This window comes from Stomoxys calcitrans, chromosome 4 (genome assembly GCF_963082655.1).
Source record: "Stomoxys calcitrans chromosome 4, idStoCalc2.1, whole genome shotgun sequence".
Taxonomy (NCBI): Eukaryota; Metazoa; Arthropoda; class Insecta; order Diptera; family Muscidae; genus Stomoxys; species Stomoxys calcitrans.
Window position 1 is genome coordinate 155,812,282 of NC_081555.1, and position 22,370 is coordinate 155,834,651.

At 35.3% G+C, this 22,370-nt stretch overlaps 4 protein-coding genes across 10 annotated transcripts in view; 2 read left to right on the forward strand and 2 right to left on the reverse strand.

Moving 5' to 3' along the window:
• Positions 1-1,686: 1,686 nt before the first annotated feature.
• On the forward strand, positions 1,687-4,165 carry LOC106096065 (rabenosyn-5). The gene is made up of 4 exons (XM_013263609.2): positions 1,687-2,260; positions 2,326-2,473; positions 3,101-3,723; positions 3,789-4,165. Exons 1-4 carry the CDS (start codon positions 1,766-1,768, stop codon positions 4,071-4,073), a joined length of 1,551 nt encoding a protein of 516 aa, XP_013119063.2. The 5' UTR covers positions 1,687-1,765; the 3' UTR covers positions 4,074-4,165.
• A 172-nt stretch (positions 4,166-4,337) lies between these two features.
• Positions 4,338-7,196, reverse strand: LOC106096066 (acyl-CoA-binding domain-containing protein 7). 2 transcript variants are annotated; one of them, XM_013263610.2, is made up of 4 exons: positions 7,094-7,196; positions 6,775-6,834; positions 6,523-6,637; positions 4,338-4,678 (listed from the first exon to the last, which is right to left on the reverse strand). In XM_013263610.2, exons 2-4 carry the CDS (start codon positions 6,787-6,789, stop codon positions 4,536-4,538), a joined length of 273 nt encoding a protein of 90 aa, XP_013119064.1. In that variant the 5' UTR covers positions 6,790-6,834; positions 7,094-7,196; the 3' UTR covers positions 4,338-4,535. The 2 variants fall into 2 exon arrangements, with proteins under 2 accessions (XP_013119064.1, XP_013119065.1); XM_013263611.2 differs by lacking the exon at positions 7,094-7,196 and adding an exon at positions 6,934-7,022.
• Positions 7,197-8,948: 1,752 nt separating this feature from the next.
• On the forward strand, positions 8,949-10,605 carry LOC106096047 (uncharacterized). Its single transcript, XM_059367541.1, has 4 exons — positions 8,949-9,002; positions 9,092-9,281; positions 9,345-9,557; positions 10,058-10,605. Exons 2-4 carry the CDS (start codon positions 9,146-9,148, stop codon positions 10,285-10,287), a joined length of 579 nt encoding a protein of 192 aa, XP_059223524.1. The 5' UTR covers positions 8,949-9,002; positions 9,092-9,145; the 3' UTR covers positions 10,288-10,605.
• A 4,307-nt stretch (positions 10,606-14,912) lies between these two features.
• Positions 14,913-22,370, reverse strand: part of LOC106096056 (armadillo segment polarity protein) — a 59,405-nt gene continuing 51,947 nt past the window's right edge. For 2 of the 6 annotated variants that reach the window (XM_013263581.2, XM_013263582.2), the window contains exon 7: positions 19,220-19,705. In XM_013263581.2, the coding sequence (XP_013119035.1) occupies positions 19,473-19,705 (233 nt within the window). In that variant the 3' untranslated portion in view covers positions 19,220-19,472. Of the gene's footprint in view, positions 15,733-19,219; positions 19,706-22,370 lie in introns of those variants that run through there. The other 4 variants (XM_013263587.2, XM_013263583.2, XM_013263589.2 and 1 more) reach the window with 4 other exon arrangements.

The following is a 22,370-nucleotide window of genomic DNA, read 5'->3' on the forward strand; positions in this document are numbered from 1 at the left end:
TTTGATTTTATTAAATTCCATACTTTTCTTCTCTTTTCATAACTTTATTTTGAACAGAATGTGTCTTTCAATATCTATCTAGTAATGATTACACATTTCTGTGCAAACGCTAATCAATAGACGCCAATCATCCAAAAATTAGATGATTTTGATTTTACAGACACTACTATTACAATGACCACGCATCATAATGTGATATGTAAACTAAGCATAACATTGAAAAAATTGATTGATTCTTGTTTTATTTCAGTACTAGATGTATTTTATTTACCATGAAGCGAATATCCTCGCTTAGTTTTTATGGAGAAAATTCTTATTAAGATGGCATGGCGAAACAATCATTTGTACAACAACCACAAATCATATGGTGCAATCCGCAATATTGTCATCAAGCTGGTCGAAGTTTTGCCAACTCACACAAATAAATTTGTGTGCGTGTGTGTATACGTGTGCGTACATGAGCAGAAAATATGCGAGAAAGAAGATAACAAAAAAAGCGAATGCAAACAAAAATCTGTCATCTTAATACCGTCAAACCTGGCCGGCTGTTAACAGCTGTTCGGTTGAGACCACATTTAAATCCGTCTTGGTAAGCTGCTTGGTTTATCCCCGCTTACTATCGAGGTTTATTAAAATATATGGTGTCATCATTCAATCGGAATGACAACACTGAAAGAGGAAAAACGCAATATATTTATTCACAGATTTTAATAAAATCACATTTATGAATTCCGAGAAACATTTATTTAAAATTAAACGGACTTATTTAATTTGTTTTGTTGATAATTGATTATTTCGGATGTGGTGTCAGTGTTGCCAACGTTAGAGTATAAGCATTTAGCGGGAAGAGCGTTTTATTTATCCATAAGCTAGCGAATCCGACAGACTGGTAAATAAAACATAGCAATTATCTGTTATTGTATGTTATTGAAAACTTGCACCGATATTTTTTCCAGAACATATGACTTGCACTAGATAGGACTAAAATTGAACACAGCAACTGTTGCATTTGTTGTGTGTCTTGTTTGATTTTTGTTTATATTCTGGGAACGAATGGAGTCCGTCGGATTGTGAAATAAATTAATAGATATTTGCGCTGCGAATGAACTCCGTACTAAAGCAAGTAAAAATTTCTACAAAGTTGCACAATTTTTTACTGGAAGCGGATTAATAAAAGTGGTCTCACGCAAACAACTGAAAACAGCCAGCAAGTTTGACGGTATTACGATGTCAATTCTGTGTTTACATTCACAGCAAACCACCCACACACATACACATACGAGCGCAAGCTTTCTCTCATTTCATCTGCACACGTACACACACGAGCGGAAGTTTCTTTGGTTGTGTTGAGAACAGTGTCATTTTTGGAAAGACATCTTGATGGCGGATTACACCATATGCCATGCTGGCAGTGGTTCGGCTACTTTATTTGCCTGAAGATAAGAGCGAAAGAGTGCGTGAGAGGGAGCAAAATGTTGAGAGTTTGTAAATTTCTGCTGGATGCATCTTTGAACATCTGATTTTTGGAAAACCAGCTGTTTTATCCAAAAAATTGCATAAGAGAATAATGGCTAGTCTAACAAATTTTTAATGGAATGTTTTTACTGGAAAAGTAGGCGAACAGACCTATTGTAAACGTAACGAGAAAGTACGCAATTTAACATGAGACTTCGAAGTCCTAATATTAAACAGCTGATTTTAGTAATTTAGTTAGCATTTTTGCTTTTGTGGGTGTATTATTAAAGTTAATTTACAAATTATAGTAATGTCAAACCCTTTTGGTGATTTTGATGATGACGGTGAAATTCTTGAGGGCTTTATATGTCCCATCTGCCGCGAGGATCTTAAATCTCTGGAGTTTCTCATTTCCCATTTCGAAAGACTACATCCGGAAGAAGATGACTTGAAAACAACATTCCGTGAAATTTTTAGTAAAGCTAAGAAAAAAATCAAATCAAATTTTGAAGAGACTTTCGATTTATCACGTAATAATGCTTCAATCAGTTCTCGTGGCAGCAGTACTGCTTCCAATGCAATCGCCAAAGAGACCAGTAATGCCCGATCTCGTATGAACTGTTTCAATTTTATGGACTATCAAGAGGTGGGCAAGGAACAACAACACATGGAATATTTTCAGTCTATGAGAAATCCTAGATTGGAACGATATGCCAGTGAAACCAATAAGCTGATTATAAGACTGCATAAATTGCTAAAAGACATGCCCATCGATGCTGTTCTCAGAAAACAACATGAGCAAAATGTATATGAACTAAATGTTCAACGATATGTAGAATATGTTAAATAAATTTTATTTATATCGTTTAGATTGTTCCTTGGCTAGATGGCAGTTCAGTCAAACTATGTCCAAACTGTGCCAAAAGTTTCAACATCACTAGACGAAAACATCATTGCCGATTATGTGGTAGTATTATGTGCCATGATTGTTCCAAGTTTTTGTCGATTGAAGTTGCATGTAAGTTCGTTTTATTTTCGTCTAAATTCGTCTAAAACAAATGAAACTTTGTAATTTATTTCTATAGTAATAGAAACACAAGCCTCCTCGGCCAGAAAGCGTATTTCAAGTATATATACTACTTAATAAACATCAAAAAATTAAATGCTTAACAAATTAGAAAAACGTTGTAAGAGTCTTAGCCGTAATGCATTTTAATTGGCTCCCCAGCCATAACACTATTAAATTTCCCATGAACATTCCATTAAGGAATAGGTGATACTTCTCTCTTATCAATGAGTACAGTCCAATTAAAATTTAAGCCCAATGATAAGGGGCCTCCTTTTTTTTGCCGATTATGCCGAGCGACACCACTTGGTAGAGAAGTTCTAACATGGCAGGATACCGTACAAATATAGCCAGCTTTAGGAACGGGATGACCACTGCTGAAAATGTTTTTGATGTTCACGCCGGGATTTGAATCCAGGCGCTCGCCGTCATAGGCGGACCTCTGAGCCACTGTGGCCTCCTCCACAGCCATAACAAGATAATACAAAAATGTAAACTTGGATTTTTGAATTGTCTTACTCCGACATTTTAATTATCACAGCATACACTTTTAAAACGTAAAACCTTCTCTTTTTCCAGTGGAACTAGCCAGTCTTACCATGGCCCATAGCGAATCCCTCAAGTCAGAAAACGATAAAACGGCATCCACAAACCCCCAACAGAATGCCCTCCGAACTTGCGACCACTGTTTATGGTTGCTGGAAACACGACAAGAAATGCATGAAAGTCGAACTTCACGGCCACCTATAATACAAATCTACAACGATATACAACAATTGCGAAAAAATGTCAAGCCTGATATCGAAATGTATTTGAAAATAATAAACAGTTTGTATGATGGCGAGTCAATATTTACACTCAATGATGCAAGTGCCCTGCGTGGCAAAATTGGCCAAGTCGCCGAGGCCATAGACATATTAAGTAAGCGCATATTAGCCATTCCCTGTGAGCCAGGTACCAGAGAAGAGAGTCTTAAGAAATCAGTACGATTATCTTGTATACAATTGATTAAGGAGAACATGCTTGCTTTGCCCGTATTACCGAAAGAAGATGAAATTCGTCAGATACAGGAACGAAAAAGAATGGAAACAGAAATGCGTATAGCTACCGAGAGAAGGCAAGCTATGGAAGCCTATGAAAAATATGGCTTAGAAGCAGCTGCTTCTGGCCATAGCCTTAGAACTGATGATTATGCCCAAGGGGTAAGGGTTTCCTTATATCGAGAAAGCTAAATAACTACATATTTACATTTTTTTTTTTTATTCAGATGGATCTGCATTCCATAGACAATTGGACTGCACAACAAATCCGAAACGATGATCTGGTACAGAGTGACGATCCCCTTGTAGAACAAATCAATATAATAAAAGGTTACATTAAGCAAGCTCGACAAGATCTTAATTTTGAAGTAGTTGAAACATTGGAGATCAATTTAAGGGAATTGCAAAAGGAATTCTATGAACGCCAGCGATCATTGAGCCGAACAGCAAACACACCCAATGGGGACAACTCTCCACCATCCCAAGAAGCCGGTGCAACAGTATACAAATAATTATTACCTTAAAAAGGGGTAAACAATTTGAAAGACGTCTAAACATTTGCTTACATTGTAAATAAACAAAAAATAACTAACGGCCCACATAACCACTATGCAGATTTTCATTTAGCCAGAATACATCAGCAGTATGATGCCAACTGCCATTTTGTATGACATTTAACTTTTTAACTACTATTTAGTTCCAATCCAAATGGGACAAAAAAAGGATTGTTAATGTTAAATATATAGTAGCAATTTTATAAACAAAATTGTACACGCTTTCGTCATTGTGCATGACATTCAAAAGAATGTGCTTTATTATTATTACTTTAGAAGTAAAATGTAAAAATTGTGCTTTACATTCTCTGTTTCATTCACTATAAATGTCAGTATTCTATTTAAATTAATATTTAATAAAGCGCTATGTATATAGATTGCACACATTTTGTAATAGTTTCCAATTCAATTCCAATCCATTTAAGCTTTTAAACCGACGGTTTCAATGAGGGATTTGACTTTTTGCACGTATGCATTAAGGGCATCGCTATTGCTCATGCCCTTGCGGCCATTCCATGCTTCCCATTTTGCTTTGCCTTTGAAATCCAAAAAGCCGGGCTTAGCTGGAAAAAAAAAAAACAAAAAGAATATAATTAGTCAGCAGCAAATTATATGTTACTGCTTCTTATCTAGTTTTAAAAAATATCTATTGTCTGCGCTATCTTTTTTATATTGACAAATTTCATTAGCAGAAGTTAAATAAAGAAAACAACACTTCGAATAAATAAAACAACAACAGAATTACTCATTGCATGCTCGTAAAGGTACGTTCTGATAAGTCAAATATTTGTCCGAACTTGTTTTATCATTTTTGCCCAAAATATGTTAAATTCCCAAATTCTTGGTTTCGTATTCACATTTGAAACATTTATTTAACACATTTTGTTTGTTCAAAAACTAATCAATTAGCGTTAACCATCAGATCGAAAAAAGCTTTTAATTTACCCCACATTCGATCGTATATAAAATTTACGTTTCATTGTTTAATGTTACAATTTTTTTGATAGATCAAACAAGGAAACACAAATTTTACATGCAATCGAATGAAGCACAAATAAAAAGGATTTTTTGATTGGTTTAAGCTATTTGATTTGTTTTTGTGGACAAACAAAATGTGTGTTATGTGGATACAAAATCAAGAATGTACGAATTTGACATATTTTGGGCAAAAATGATTAAAAAGTTGGGGTCAAATATTTGACAAATCTTAACGTAGCTTAAGTCTTTCTTATCGAAATAAAATGACGGCTACAAATATATTTGTCAATTTTTAGCAGTCCCATTTCTGAGCATAACATAGGCAACAAAAAAGCATTGAAATCAAATTTTAGGTTGCTGTGCCAAATTTTGTATAAATATATATATAAATATTGTGCAAAATTTTCAGATCGTTTGCAAAGGCTCTATACGTGAAAATTTTTGAAACATAACAATAATTTGAAAGGGTCATGAGAGCATACTTGGTGTCAAATTTCGTGAGAATCGGTTAAAAAATTACCTCATTACTAAAATAAATATTACTCAAAATCGGATAAAGATAACCATGGAAGTTTATATGTAAATCGGAGCCGTTATCGTCCAAAGTCCGTACATACTTTGGTAGTTTTTGTTGTAGCAGTATATTGTACACTGAAGCGGCATGCCTTGCCGATGAAAGACTCCATAGGGTCAGTCCGTTACGTACAATTGGCTGCCATGGGATTCTTAAATTTTCAGGTTGATGCGCTAGCAACGGCTCTAAAAGTGGATGTCGGGTGGCTATAAAATAATACTTCGTGCGAAATTTCGGTTGACAAATGACCACATTATTTTACTAATAATCTAAATCGGATTAACATATTTATTTCCAGTTCTAATGTATTTTGTCTTAGCCAAAAAATTACTGTGCTAGATTCGAAAGTGATGGGAAAAAAATTGCGACTTGTGTCTTGTACACACAGTCATAGCTAAATGTAATCAATAAGAATAAGAATTCTCAGACGATCCGTATACTTATCAACGGGTCTATCTCTCTACTTGCTATTTTATATAAATGCAATACCTTGTTCAACGCTGTAGTGGTGTATGACACAATAAGTTTCGATCGCATATTAATATTGACTGCCTCTTTGTAATTCATTTTAGATGGCTTGATTGGACTCTGCATTCCTATGTTTATACAAAATTGCTTGGCTTTGAACAGATTATATGGTTAATTTCATCCTTTTTATATTCTTTAAACATTTGCTGGCAGGTACTTAGTTTACATGATAGCATCCCATCGTTCAATTTTTATGTTGCCCCTTTTGACTAATAATAACCTTATCAAAACTTTTATTATACATGTTATCAACAATATTAACAAATAACATAATAACCTTTAAAATCAAACTATACAATAAAAAAAGGTGTTTAAGGCCGTTCCTACCTGTGTTACAGTCGCCGACTGTTGCTTGTTTATAAAGACCATACAGTTCCAGTAGGTCGTTATCAGATGGAGTAGATTTCAAATTCTTGACATCTTCAGCGGCTTTGTCGAATTCCTTAAACGTAAATAGTAAATACCATGTTATGTGTATTTCTTGATTCGTACATATATGAATTCAGTATATACCACTAGAACCTCATGCCACACGTTTAAAACAAACTAAGAAATATATATATATCTACGAAAAATTACCTCTTGTGTTGCCATTTTTTCTTTGTGATAGATGTGTACTTGTGCGTTGCTAATAAAATACTGAAATGAAGAAAAAAGAAATTGGTTTTTTAATTTTTTGCCGGCACATCAGTAATTTTTGTCCATGTCCATAAAATTGCTTGCGAATATAGAATATACCGTTATTAGCCCCTCCCTGTCTTATATCATGTTTTAAACAAAGATTTAAGATCTAATAACGGAATTATGAACTAGTTTAACAAAATACTAGTTCTGAAAACAATGATATATAAAATAAATTAAAAATTGTAAATTTTTGAATAATTAATGAGCTAATTACCCCTTAATATCGTGCGATGTATGATTCGTGGTGATAATAAATGGTGCCGGGTGGTTGACAAAGTCGATGGAATTTAGTAAGTTTCTGCGTTAAAGTGAAATTTTTGCCGACGAGAAAAAAGCACAAAGTCGACAAGACATATTAACCCAAGTAGTGGACAGCAAACAGCTGACTACTTTGACTGACTGACTTTTCAAGCACACTTGTTCAGTGATTCGATTTATGTTGATGCTTTTATTTGGGTAGATGTATACAGAGCAAATCGTGAGTTAAACCTTGCACTTAGTTCATTTGCAGCAAAAAGAGCCTGTTAAGAAATACGAATCACGGGAAAATAACGAATAACGGTTGAAAAAACAACGAAAAACAATATTTGCATGCGTGTGAAATCATACCTTATTCTAACATACGAATTCAGACTGGCAAAATTTGAAGAGTATGAATGAAATAAAAATAATTTCTGTCTACAGGTGCATAAGGTTGGTACTATGCTCGACGTGATCTTCTCGTTATTGATTTCACTCTCACTCACGCACGTAGAGTTTTATTCAAATAAGGTAACGCACGGTCATGTGATAAAATTTTGCTATCCCTCACGAATCAGGTGACTCACGCATGACACGACAACTCACGAAACAATTCCATGGTGGCTGGCAGGATGCACTTATAAGATGATGTCATGGGAACAGCTGAATACAATTTTTTATTTTTGGTTTGATTTTAAAGTAAATCTAAATGTCATAGGCTTGACAAAGGCTTGCAGTAAATCTAAATGTTAAAGGCTGACAGCTGTGATTTTTTACTAAAATCCTAAAAAGAGGTTCTATTTATTTGATCCAATATTCCACACATAAGCAACAAACAGTGTTCTAATGATGAAAATATAAATATAAAAACATTTGAAGAAGATAAGTTGTAAAACAAAGCTTATTTCTAAAAGCACTTTGACATTTCAATTAACGGCATTTGCCACTCGAGGAAGTTTCGTTTGGGGTAGATTTTTGTTGTTGTGCTAATGAAACGACCTCTTTATTGTGCCATGCTATGCCATGTAAAAACTTCTCTTCAAAAAAGTGCCACATTGTGGCATGCCGTTTAGACTCATATATGAAATGGAGGCCCTTTATCATTGAGCTTATACCTTGAATCGGACAGCACTCATTGATATGTGAGAAGTTTGCCCTTGTTCTTTAATGGAATGTTCAGGGACAACTTTGCTGAATTGTGCTGAATTTTTAATTGTTTGCCTGTTGTTATCCTTGCGCTTTAGTACCAAACCTTAAAAACCAAGGCGGATTTAAAAAGGTGGTCTCACGCGAACAGCTGTTAGCAGCCGGCCAGCTTTGACGGTATTAAGATGACAGATTTTTGTTTGCATTCTCTTTGCTGTTATCTTCCTTCTCGCATATTCCATGCTCATGTACGCACTCGTTTACACACACGCACACAAATAGTTTTGTGTGTGTGTGTTGGCAAAACGTCGATCAGCTTGATGACGAGATGGCGGCTTGCACCATATGATTTGTGGTTGTTGTACGAATGAGACCACCTTTAATTGTTTCGCCATGCCTAAAACCTAGGTTCAACGATTTCAAAACACACTACAATAAAAAAATGGAATACAACAACTCTGCTTCGATTTTGTTGCATTTGTTCTGATGTAACATTTCTTAACGTTTTTACGGCGTACAGATTCTGGCAAATTTCCCATTCCATTAATAGAAGCTTTTCGTACGATTGGAGTTAGTACTTACCCTAAAGAAAAACTTCAGTTGTGTTCAAAATGAATGCATAAAATCCGCTTCTCCTCTTTCTTAACAGTTGGTTACCCTTAAACAACGGTTAGCTTAATCCGCCTTTTGAGCTCTTATTAACGGCGGTATATCCTGCAGTTTTCCGGCTGTTATTTGTACGTTGTTGTTTGTAATCAGAAATTATACATGGTACTTGTTTTTAGCAAATATTTTTTATAGCAACTATTGAAACCCATTTTTCAAGGTTTTATTAGAGGATGAAACTGCTAATGGGAGCGAAACTGAAGAAGAACCTTCAATGAGAACAGATAGGCCAGGGCAAGGAGGGAGAAGCGAGCAGACAGAATCAAGCAGCAGAGGTAATCATGATAGGCACAACCAAGAAAATGTAGCAGAATTTTTACATTTGCTTTTGGAAGCTGCAAAACGGATATGTAAGTATTTTTATATGCATATATGTGCTTTGGTTTACTGTTGTATTTTATGTTTTATTAAAGGGGCACAAATCAAGGCTGCAGCAAATTTTGTAATGGTTGATATGGGAGGCTATCAAACTCTTGATCGCGCCGTTCAATGGTCTGTACAACATCCTCAAATGTCTCTTTTCCTACTTGCTTTGGGCTTGGGGTCACTTCTGCCCGTATTGCTTATTGCTGGAGTTGTTTTATCAACCGTTGCTATGACCTTTACAGGGATATTAGTTATGGAGGGTAAGTTATTTTCTTCTGCACTATTTTGTGCAACAGATTTATCTTTTATTTCTTATCGTCATTGTAAAACGGCGAGATATATTGGTGTTTGATTATCCCTGTCCGGTGTTGTTGTTGTAGCAGTGTGTTGTACACCGAGGCGGTAGCCCTTGCCGATGAAGGACTTCATCGGGTCAATCCGGCACGTACAACCGGCTGCCATGGGATTGTTGTAGCAGTGTGTTGTACACTGAGGCGGCAGCCCTAGCCGATGAAGGACTTCATCGGGTCAATTCGGTACATACAACCGGCTGCCATGGGATTGGGAAGTCCGGGGTGCGGACTAAATGTTCCAATATCCCTTTAATGTCGCCATAGAAATATTCCTTACTGACATACTAGTTCCAATAAGTAAAGATTTACCATCGACATTTCCTACAGCGTAGTTAATAAATAATTCTTGAATTTATTTTGGTTTATGTACTATATTACACTACCTATAATTTTTACTACATTTACAGGCACTTTACTCACAATATTGTCTATGATGCTTTTTGGACTTTTGGGCGCATTGTTAATTGTACTGGTATTTTTCACAGTTTTAGCCGTTGCCGCTTATCTTGGTTTTGCACAAATTTACGATTTGTACGGTAATGTTGAAACTTACAAATTAGCTTTAACACGTTTTTTGCAGAAAGAAAACCAAAACCCGCAACGGGAATCTAGTGTTGGAAATGTTTCTCAAACATAATGCAGTTAAGTTAATGTACGTATGTAGTCTTTCGAATAGTTATTCAATAGAAAAGAACTGAAAATACATATTTATCAGTTCTCATAAAAAAATAAACTTTAAAGTACTATAATAAAGATTTGTCATTTTTATTCCTTAACTTAATCAATAATCAAGTTAATTTTTGCTCCTGCAGCAAATTGCAGTCCGGTTGACATACCGTGATCACTCTATGCTTGATAGAATTAAGAAGATGAAGTCATTAGCCAAATGGCTATCAAATTTCTGTACACTGTAAATTTGAATTATAAATAAAAAAATAATACTATTGTATGATGATGTGAAGCTTTTTATTCATACAAACTCACTTGTAGATGTAACTTACTTGCAGTACGATCTACACTCTCTTGTCAATTGGTGCAGTGCAAATGGAATGTCACCTAATTAGAAAAAATTTAAGAAATCGTCTTTGTCTCTCGGATTTCTGCATTAGCTCGAACAAACTGGGACCGAATTACCGCATATGTGAACAAGTAAAATCGTTCGAAATCTCTCTATTGTGAATTATGTATCCCTTTATTGATCAGGAATTTTTGAAATTGAGTAACGCGAACGTTTAAATCGAGTATCTTATATATAAAAATCAATTTGTGTTTGTTTGTGTGTTCCTTATAGACTCAGAAACGGCTGAACCGATTTTCTTGAAATTTTCACAGATAGTGCATAATGATCACGTGGTGAAAATAGGCTACAAAATTTTTGGATATCGGAAGGGGGGGCGGATCCTCCCCCTTACCCTTATTTTCAGAAACGCCAGATCTCGGAGATGCGTGGTGCGATTTAAGCGAAATTTGGTGTGCTCTCATATAGAACCCTAAAAATAAAAATAAAAGTATCCAAATTTTGGATGGGGTACCTAGGGGGACCGCCCCATTCTAAAACCTACCAAATATATATTTAGACCAATCACGACAATAAGGGACTCAAATGAAAGATATTTAGGATAAGAAAACGTATCTGGTATCTAATTGTCGGAGCAAGTGTTAGGGGGACCACCTCAAGACCCAAAACACCCCCTAAACAGGAGTTATTTACTGACCATAGGAATATGGGGCTTAAATAAAAGGTATTTGAGTGTAGAATACGACTCTGATATCCAAATATGAGGCCAAGTGTTTGTGGGGCCTCCTCTCCCCAAAAACATCCCCATAGGGGACAAATTTACGACCACAGCAATATGGGGCTCAAATGAAAGGCCTTTGGGAGTAAAGCACGAATCTTATATCAATATTCGGAAAAAGTGTCTGTGGGGCCACCCCACCCCAACAACACCACCCAAATAGGAAGTATTTGCTGACTATTGCAATATGAGGCTCAAATAAGAGGGTTTTTAGAGTAGAACACGAATCCGATATATATTTTCAAAGCCAACTCACTGAGTGGCCGCCCATCCCCCAAAACACCCCCCAAGTCGTTCATGTTTGCCAACTATGAAAATATGGGGCTCACATTAAAGGTATTTGGGAGTAGACTACGTATCTGATATCAACATTAGGGACCAACTGTCTAGGGAACATCCCGCCACCATAACAACCCCCAAATAGGACGTATTTGCTCACCAAGACAATTTGGGTCTTAAAGAGAGTAGAACTCAATATTTAAAGTTTGTAGGGCGAATACCCCAAACCGGACACATTTGCTGAATTTAGCAATAAGGAGTTTAAATGAGATTAGAATATGGGGTTCAAATAAGTGATATATAGATATATGAGAATAGAGCACATTGCTGGTATATTGGGTTGCCCAAAAAGTAATTGCGGATTTTTCATATAGTCGGCGTTGACAATTTTTTTTCACAGCTTGTGACTCTGTAATTGCATTTTTCTTTCAGTTATCATCTGTTCTTTAAGCTTGCTTTAGAAAAAAAGTGTAAAAAAAGTATATTTGATTAAAGTTCATTCTAAGTTTTATTAAAAATGCATTTACTTTCTTTTAAAAAATCCGCAATTACTTTTTGGGCAACCCAATATTTTCAGGGCTTAATGTTTGGGGGACCAACCCACTCCCCAAAACACCTCTAAATCGGGCATATTTACCGACCATATCAATGTAGAGCAAGAATTGATACCCACTTTCGGGACCAATTTTCTGGGCAATTTTTTACTAACCATCGCAATATGGGGCTCAAATAAAGGTATTTGGGAGTAGAATACGAATTTGATATCCAAATGTAGAAAGAACCATGTATTTAGGGCATCACCCCTTCCCTAAAATATCCCCCAAAGTGTAAACATTTTTCGACCATGCCAATATGTGGCTCAAATGAAAGGTATTTGAGATTAGAAAACAAATTTTATAACCAATTTTGGGGTCATGTGTTTGGGGGACGCCTCATCGTGTAAACTCCCCTTAAACCAATGGCAACATGGGGTTTAAATAAACGGTATTTGAGAGAAGAGCACGATGCTGATATTTTTTCAGGGTCAAGTGTCTGGGGGACCATCTCACCCCCGAAAACACCTCTAAAGCAGACACCAAGAGAATATCGGGCTGAAATAAAGTATTTTAAAAATGGAGTACACCTTACATCCAAACTTAAATTTGTAGATCAATAAAGATCATATGGGATTCGGATAAAGGCATTTATATTGTTAAACTGTTAGTCAAGCGATATACTATTTTCGTAGCATGGTATTTCACTAAAAGCTCTTTAATTGTCGAAAATAAATATTCAAAGGAAAATTTTGCTCCATATAAAGTAAAAAAAGGCACAGCGGAGCGGGCCCGCTTCAGCTAGTTCCTCATAAAAATTTGGGCATAAAAATGTATATATTGCAAGGGTAAATACGGGATGATACTTCGTTCGATACGAAAGTACACTCGATCACGTATGAGGTAATTCGTTTGTGATCTAAGCGTGATTCGTTTGCTGATCTAGGCGTTATCTTAGATCCTAGATTACGGTTTCATCTACATACCCATTCTTGCGTTAATAAAGCTAAGTCTTATTAGATTGCATTACTTAAGAGCTTATTGGTAAGCTTAGTTTGTCCTGTATTGGAATATGAATGCGTCATATGGAGCCCGTTTTACAATTGTTACTCTGCATACAAAAATAAAAGTATTGTTATCGCTTCCTCCGCGTATCCTTATTTTCAAAAAGCCATATCTTGTAGATGTATGCACCGGTATAAGCAAAATTTTGTTGATAAACCCAAAAATAAGAATTGGTTAAAAAATTTGTAGTCGAGCAACCACCTAAACGAAGAAGCAGACTGATTTTTTATATCAACCAACACGTAGAAGTTGTAGCCGTGTTGTACACTGAGGCCCTTGCCGATGAACGAATCCATCGAGTCAATCAGGTTCGTACAACCGGCTGCCATGGGATTGAACACGTAGAAGTCCATGTCATATACGCACCGTTCGGGCGAAAAAATAATTCACTCTGTAATTCATAGTCCGGTAAACGGGCCAAACAATTACAAAAAGGTGAGAATTTCTGGAAAGTCCAACATTACTTTAATCGGTCATTGCAGAAAATTTACTCTTCTTTGCTGTAGCTTCTATATCCATCCTGACAACATGACTTAGCCATCGCTAACGTTGTATTTTGAAGCGTTAGCCTAGGCTCTCGTCACAGCTCATACTGCTCGTGGTTCATACGATTTTACGAAGAATTTTTCGCTCAAACACTCCAAGTACTGTCTCGTCTGCTTTCGCAAATACCCACGCTACGGAGCCATAAAACAGCAGGGGTAGTATCAGCGTCTTGTATAGTATAATTTTTGCTTGCTCAGTCCAAAATAGCATCTGTTAGTCAATATTATTATTTTATTTCAAAACTGGTGTCGTTTGTTTCGGTTGTTAGGCGGTGCCGAGGTAGATAAATTTGCTGACTATCACAAAGCTATAGTTTCCAACTTACTCCATTTTCTTTATCTGATCGGGGTTACAGGGCTTTGTGGGAGGTCATATCATCCACTTTGTCTTACCTCTATTTACTGCCAAACTCGCCTTCGTTGATTCGCTCTCGATACTTTCAAAGGCTGCAATTGCTTCTTCCGTTGACCGACCAATAATATCGATGTCGTCGACATAGGCAAGTAGCCTATGTTCTCTTGTGAGTAGTGTGCCATGGCTATTCCCACCTGCATCTAGTATAATCTTCTGCAGCAGGATATTAAAGAGATTTTACGATAGACTGTCTCCTTGTTTGAAACCCCGTTTGGTATTGAACGGTTCGGACCTATAATATCGATGTCGTCGACATAGGCAAGTAGCCTATGTTCTCTTGTGAGTAGTGTGCCATGCCTATTCCCACCTGCATCTCGTATAATCTTCTGCAGCAGGATATTAAAGAGATTTTACGATAGGCTGTCTCCTTGTATGAAACCTTGTTTGATATTGAACGGTTCGGAGAGGTGCTTTCCTATTTTAACTGAGGAGCGTGTATCAGCAAGCGTCATCCTACAAAGTCGTATCAGTTTTGCGGGAATACCGCACTTAGACATGGCCTGAAACACCTTTGGACGTATTAGAGAATTAGATATAGCTCCCACTTTGTACTTATAGGGTAGGTGTAGGGTATTATAAAGTCGACACCGCCGAACTTTTGCCTTTTTTTCTAAAAACAAAGTTGAATGTTTTATTTTTCCGTAATCTCATTTTATTGATACTTTCAGTTGATACAAGTTTTGTTTTTATGCAATATTCTTTAATCTTAAATGTGTTATGAGTTCTTTTATGTGATACGTCTGTTGGTTTTTTTTAATTTAGTATTGCAATTAATTCATCATCATTTTCATGTATGGGACTTTTAATGTTGTATTTAAAACATATATATATTATTTATTTTATATATATGAATGTATATATAATTGTTCGATTTGTTTGTATGCTCCACAATGTATAGTCCGTATATTTTTTTTAATTAACATTTAAAAACTTTACTTAATTTTTCTGTAATGATTTTTTTCTTTGTTTCTTTTGCATGTGTGTTTGTTTAAATTTTTTTGACTTTCATAATATTAAACCATTAAAATTGTTTTTTATTTGGTTTATTTTTGTTTTAATAAATTCGATAAAATGTTTTTGTTGTCTTGGTTTTGCTTCCATTCTCCTCTTATACTAGGTATAAACGCGCAGCATAGCGTACCATAGCTTTGATCGATGAATTCTCCTAATTCATATGATCGCTCACTATCGTCATGATCAAGTTATGGAATGGTATTTTAACTTAACATTTAAGAGAAGACCTGCTGCTGCCCTTGTACATTTCCATTGGAAAATTTTGTGATCGTTGAATAAAAAATATACATGATTTCCATTTGACCTTTATTGCACAGTGACTTGTTTAGATTGTTTGCCCTTAATATTGGGCCAAATTTGGATGTTGGCTCATTGGATGTTGGCAATATGGTTTGGAGAGATTAGCCATATTTAGACATACCATCCCATTGTAGTCTAAAATTTCATCATACAAAATTAGTATTGGATTTAAAACTAAGCTAAATGCGAATGTTGATGAGAAGTCAAGATTAAGACTTAAAGATGCAATTGTATCCTAACTGAGAAATTTGCCTCAAAACTATTAAAGAGAAAACAAAATAAATAATTGCACTCATCTCTCTTGTACAGTGAGTGAGCGTGAAAGAGGGATGAATGTGTATGTGTATGTATGCTGCATCTTGAAATGAAGAAAAAGTAGTTATTTTTTATGATTTCAATGTATATCACTGTGCGTGCCTAAAAGAATTTCAATAAGGGGAAAGAGGAAGAAAATCTTCTTGCTAATGAAATAGTATGAATTGGTTTTACAATTTTAGAAACTACATCGTAAGATCCTATTTCTACCAAATATTTGTTGTCACATCATGTACATTTAATGTAAACAAAAAGGTTTCAAACAAAATATATTCACCTACAGGTAGTGGCAGTTGTCCAACAACCAAATATAGAGTGCACTATCTGTCAAAATCAGTGATTAGTGCAACTCTGTTTTTTGTGCATTTACTAGTTCGCGCCATTTTTCTTCGTTTGTGTGCGGTATGGTTCTTAACTATAATACACACACACAACAAAAACTCGTTGACAAATAGTGCACTTCGCGAGAAAAAGTTGTACTCAGCTGTTCAACGTACACTACCTGGTAATTTTGTCATGGTTTCAAATGAATGCTTTAATGTTTCGCGTATGAAGGGGTTGAGGAGCATACTTGATTATAATAGGCTTTAACTGTTGTTAAATAATAAAAAATTTAATTAAAATTGAATTTGCAAGAGATTTTTTATACAATTTCCTCTGTATTGTACCAACAAAAAAACATTTTTTTGTAATCAATATTGCATCTAAACATTCTTAATTCTCAAAAGCAATCACTAAGTGTGTTCGCAATCACTACGAGAGCCAGCAAAGTTTTGAAAGTTTGGTAAGTGAGAGCTTGCAAATTCCTACTGGATGTTTTTTTCTCAGCAAAAATTTGCAGCATCGAACAGCTGTTCGACTCAGAAACACTTTCTGATTCGATTTAGCAATGCCCGTTTGTCTGTCCATGTTAATTTGTGTACAAAGCACAGGTCGCAATTTTCATCTGACCGTCTAAAAATTTGGTACAGGCATGTTTTTCTGCTTAGAGACGAAGCCTATTGGAATTGGAAAAATCGGTTCAGATTTGGATATAGCTCCCATATAAATGTTCCTCCGATTTGCAATAAAATGGAAATATGTTAACCGATTCTCTTGAAATTTGGCAAGAAGGATTTTTTCTTGACTCTCGACATTACTGGTGAATTTCATGAAAATCGGTTCAGACAATCATTAAGTGTGTTCGGGAAACCAAAAGTTGTTACTGGAAGTCGTTCGCGTACTTTATTTGCCAGCAGAAGATAGCGAGCAAAATTTTTTGAAAGTTAGGCAAGAGCTTGCAAATTTCTACTGGATGTTTTTTTCTCAGCAGAAATTTGCAGCATCGAACAGCTGTTTCATGAAAACCAGGTGTATAATTTAAATAAATAGCAAAAGAGAGTAAAGGCTGGGGCTCAATTCTCGCATCCGTTATCGAGCCTGTTTTTGTTCGAAGATTAATTCCGTTCCGTAACATGGCGAAACAATTAAAGATGGTCTCATTTGTACAACAACCACAAATCATAAGGTGCCATCCGCTATCTTGCCATCAAGCAGATCGACGTTTTGCCAACACACATAAATAAATTTGTGTGTGTGGGTGTATACGTGTGCGTACATGAGCAGAAAAGGCGATAAAGAAGATAACAACAAATGCAAATAAAAAAACTGTCATCTTAGTACCGTCAAAGCTGACCGGCTGCTAACAGCTGTTCGCGTGACACCACCTTTTTAATTTCGCATTGGTTCTGTAAGTACAAATTGGATCATGGGTTACGATCCTAATTTGTTAAATAGTTATCGATTTCGGGGAAGAAAAATCGATACGCCGAGCCATCTCAAAGGTAAACAATGCAAGTGGTTGTTAAAAAAGTTATTATACTATTACAAAAACAAATTTATGTAAAATTGCTGCGGGCAAAAACCCGCACATTTCTATTCGAAGTTTCGAATAGAATTAATCGATAACGGATGCCATAATCCAAAAAATGCAAAACTCGATCTGAATAAGTCGATTGCGGATGCGAGAATTAGGGCCCTGTGCTTAATCTCCTGCAAGTTTTTACTGGAAAAGTACGCGAACAGAACTATTGATTTTCTAACCAGGGCACAATTAATAGTTAACATTAACTCATCAGCTGTTTTAAACAGTTCTACGACTGCATGAACAGCTTAAGATTAAAATTGTCAAATAGAAAAAATCTTTGTTAAAATTGTCATATTCATGTCTGTTTAAATTCTCAGTATGTAACATTCACAATACTTTCATTAGTTGAACTACAAAATGTTCTGTGGCCCAGAGTAAGTGGAAAATAATTTATACATCCTATACCAAAAAACCGGCAATGTATATATTTGCCATATAACTAAGGCAGACATGCTGTACCAAATTTTGTTGTGAGTATTGGATCCAAAAAGCAATTCGCTTGTTTTGCCCTACATGTATATGGAATTCAGTTCACACATAAGTCAACTTGTACGTTTTAGTGGTTACCATGGAAGAACTCGAAAAAATATAGAAATATTGCTTGATAAATAACCTTGCAATGGTTCTATAAGTTATAATGTGACATTGTACTAGCCACACTAAAAGCCATTGGTTGATAAATGCGCTTGTGGAGAGGTCCACAATTGTGGTATAGGATTTCAATCAAATTATAGATATGGCTTTCCATTGTTGTTATTTTTCCAATGCCCAGAGATCAACATCTCTATTTTGTCTTCACAAATGGTACACGCTGAGTTTTTTTTATACTTTTTGTGTTCATATACACTCTCGAATTAGATAAAAAAAAAGAGTTGTACGAAGATTTTATTGCTTCCGTACAAAAAAAATTGTACGGAATCTTATATTTATATCATTTAATACTACCAAAAAATAAAGGGGTATATATAACTTGTTGTGATTATTATTCTCATATAAATCGAAAAAAATAAAATAAAAAAGAAAAGAAATTTGCAATGGATTAAAACAAAAAACAATAAAATGGGAGAGAAGAGAATAAGTAAAATAAAAATTACTAAAAAAAATATTTAAAATAATAATGAAATAGTATTATTTCGTGGCTGTTAATTAGAATATAATTCGTAATATTTCTTAATGATTTATGTGTTCTTGTTGATGTTGTTGTTGGTTGTTATATGTATGAACGCACATAGTAAATGTGTATTTTTGTTGTTGTTGTTTAGTTAAGCATTATTAAAAATGTACTCTTAAATCAAAATCAGCAGCTGCAACAGCCCTTAGAAGACATAATATTTTGCTTTTCATGTATATAAAAAAATCGTTTTTCATTTGTTGTTGTTGTTGTCGGTTTTTATTTGTGTGGTGTGGTGTGGTGTAGTGTAGAGTGGCTTGGTGAATTTTGGGTGAACAATGTGTACATTTTCCTGTCAATGTACACACCCCCAGCACACACACATTTTGATTTTCCTTTATAAGACTATTAAGACAAAAAATGCATATCCTTTTAATTTTCGTTTTCCATACTCCTCTCATAAGTTCATTAACTGCTTATTTTTTGTTTAAAAATAATCCACTGTGTTTGTTGCCTTCCTCCTCCTACTCCTCCTTCTTGTTCTTAACAATCAGTATCGTACCAAGCAGCCAAGTTGTTGTTGTCATTGGGTGGTGTGGGCATAGCATCCAAGTCGAAATTCAAGGCGCCAGCATCAATTTCACCAACATCCATATCCATGGAGTATGGTGAAGTTGGTGCAGCGCTGGGTGGGGCACCACCACCGCCACCGCCTCCTACGGGACTGCTGATTTCAAGACCCTGCATAGAGTCTATTGGTAAAGTATCATATCCTGCTTGGGAAAAAAAAAAAAAAATAAAGTCATTATTAATCTTTTTTTTTTTACGTAAAATACAAAATCTAATTAGAAAACGTCAAAACTCAAAGTCTATTTGTTAAATTTCAACATTTAAAAAACCTATGATGATCTATGAAATATATATATGTATTTTTAAATACGATTGTGCACAATTCATGCTTTAGAAATTAAAAAAAGAATGAAAAAAAAACAGGAAATGGATGACATGCGAATAAATTGTTACCGACTGCCTGGACGACGCCAACAACAAATCGGTGTTTAGAAAGTTAATTTCCAAAACAAAACAACAATCAAATATGAGTATTTAAGGTTAATTAAAAACAAACAACGGTATTCACATAACTTGATGTAGATTTGAAATAGGTTTATTTGAAAGAATTCCTTTACACCACTATCAAATAAAATTATATTAAGGCTTCATTAAGTTTTGTGAATAAAACCTAGTACTGAATTCGAGTTTTCGCCCAAAGAGTTGTCAAAACGCACTATAAAAAAAACTTTTGTGAAATGACGACGAAATTTTTTCAAATAAGCAGTACTAAGTTCTTGTTACAAAATGATTTCACATGTTGCTAGCGACATTGTAAAATTTTGTAGATTCTAAATGTACAAGTCTATTAAATGCAGCGAACAATGACAATCATCTGTTTACAAATATTGTTCGTTTAAATTTTCTAAGAAATGTTCCCTTTTTATTTGTGCAGATATTGGGGACCTGAAAGACACTACACACCACCAGAAGTCTTGTGACTCCCTACGTATTCAATAGAAACCTCTGATCCAGTTCCCTCATTCATATTGGACCAATCCGTGTATATAAAAGGCAAGGAAGTCAACTCTTGCCCTATACACTTGCCTTGTACTTAAAACTTCCAATTTGTAGAAAAATTTGTTTTTAACTTGGTTGACAGTCATATGGTATCAATGATGTCAACATACAATTGTTTTCTACCAAAACAACGCTTTACACGTCAAATAAAAAGTTAAATTACAATCAAATAAATTAGCAACACTGTCGGAAACACTGCGAGATTTCACAAAATTTAATTGTTGTTTATCAACATTTTCCGCACAATCGAAGTCAGTACTAGGCTAAAGGCCGAAAATATGGATGAACATGAACCAATCTTATGAACATAAATCTTTTCAGAAGTAAAATATTTCCCTGGGTATTAAGTCTATTCCGCTAAAATAAGCATTTATCATAGACTTTCACAACCCCATACGTTTAAAAAAAATAAAGTATTCCCGCAAAACTAATACAAGTTTACAGATCATAGGTTCCTGATTCCACCACTGGATGCCACCGTAGCGCAGAGGTTAGCATGTCCGCCTATGACGCTGAACGACTGGGTTCGAATCTCGGCGAGACCATCGGAAAAATTTTCAACAGCGATTTTCCCCTCCTAATGCTGGCAACATTTGTGAGGTACTATGCCATGTAAAACTTCTCTCCAAAGAGGTGTTGCACTGTGGCACGTCCTTCGGACTCGGCTATAAAAATGAGACCCCTTATCATTGAGCTTAAACTTGAACCGGACTGCACTCATTGACATATGAGAAGTTTGTCCCTGTTCCTTAGTGTTCATGGGCAAAATTTGCAATTGCAATTTGCAAGATTCCTGAGTCCAAAATGCTACGAACTCTCCGAGGCCTTCAACAGAACTTAACGAGGTTTAACATTTTGCTAGAGAAAGGAGGTTTTTACATTTCGATAGAGAAAGTTCAGCTGCCAACAAATTTGTTATAGAAATTTTCATTTCTCTATTAAATTGCATATGTTTTTACAACTTACTTGGTAGATGAACGCCCAAAACACTGATATTGGATGAAACTGATGGGTCGATTATGGATACCCGTATTGCTCAAAGCGATAATAGTGTGCTATTGGGGAGTGTTTTTGGGGGTGGGAAAACCCCCTGATGCTAAGGGCGACATTTAAGCCAAGTTCGTACTCTACTCTACTCTTAAATACCTTTCATTTGATACCCATATTGTCCCAGTCGGTAAACATGTCCGTTGGGGTGGGTTTTGGGATGGGGGCGTCCCCCAGGGCAAATTTGCATTTGCATTGCACTCTTCATCTATCCTTACTTTTCTCAATTTCCCAATACAAAGTTTTACATATGTTGGCTAAGAAAAAAAATTATAGATATATGGACTGAAAACAAAAGGCATCTCTCTTATCAACCATTTCAGTATTCAAAATAAGCTAATTTCTTAAAATCAACATTATGGGAGGTCGCTGTCGTACAAAATTAATACCATGCAGAAACAAAGAAAACATAATGAATAGAAATAGTGCCACCAACTTAAAGAAAATGACAAAATAGAAAACGAAGAATGAAAAAAAAATGTCATAAATATTTTTTTTATAGATTTTGGGCTACCAATTTTGCAGTTCAAATGTCAGTTACTATTGACGATTAAGTATGAACATGAATATGTATGCATATGTATAGGTGTAACATGCCAAATAAAGATGGTATATTTGATTTTCTCTCTTGAGGGGCGATCATTCATACTTAAAGAAAAATGATAAGCGCATTTATTAAACTGGATAGGCGGCGCGTGAAGAACTAAACAAAAACCATATGTCAAAGAAATGTGTCATGTGAAATATTTAGTACTTCAAAAGAAA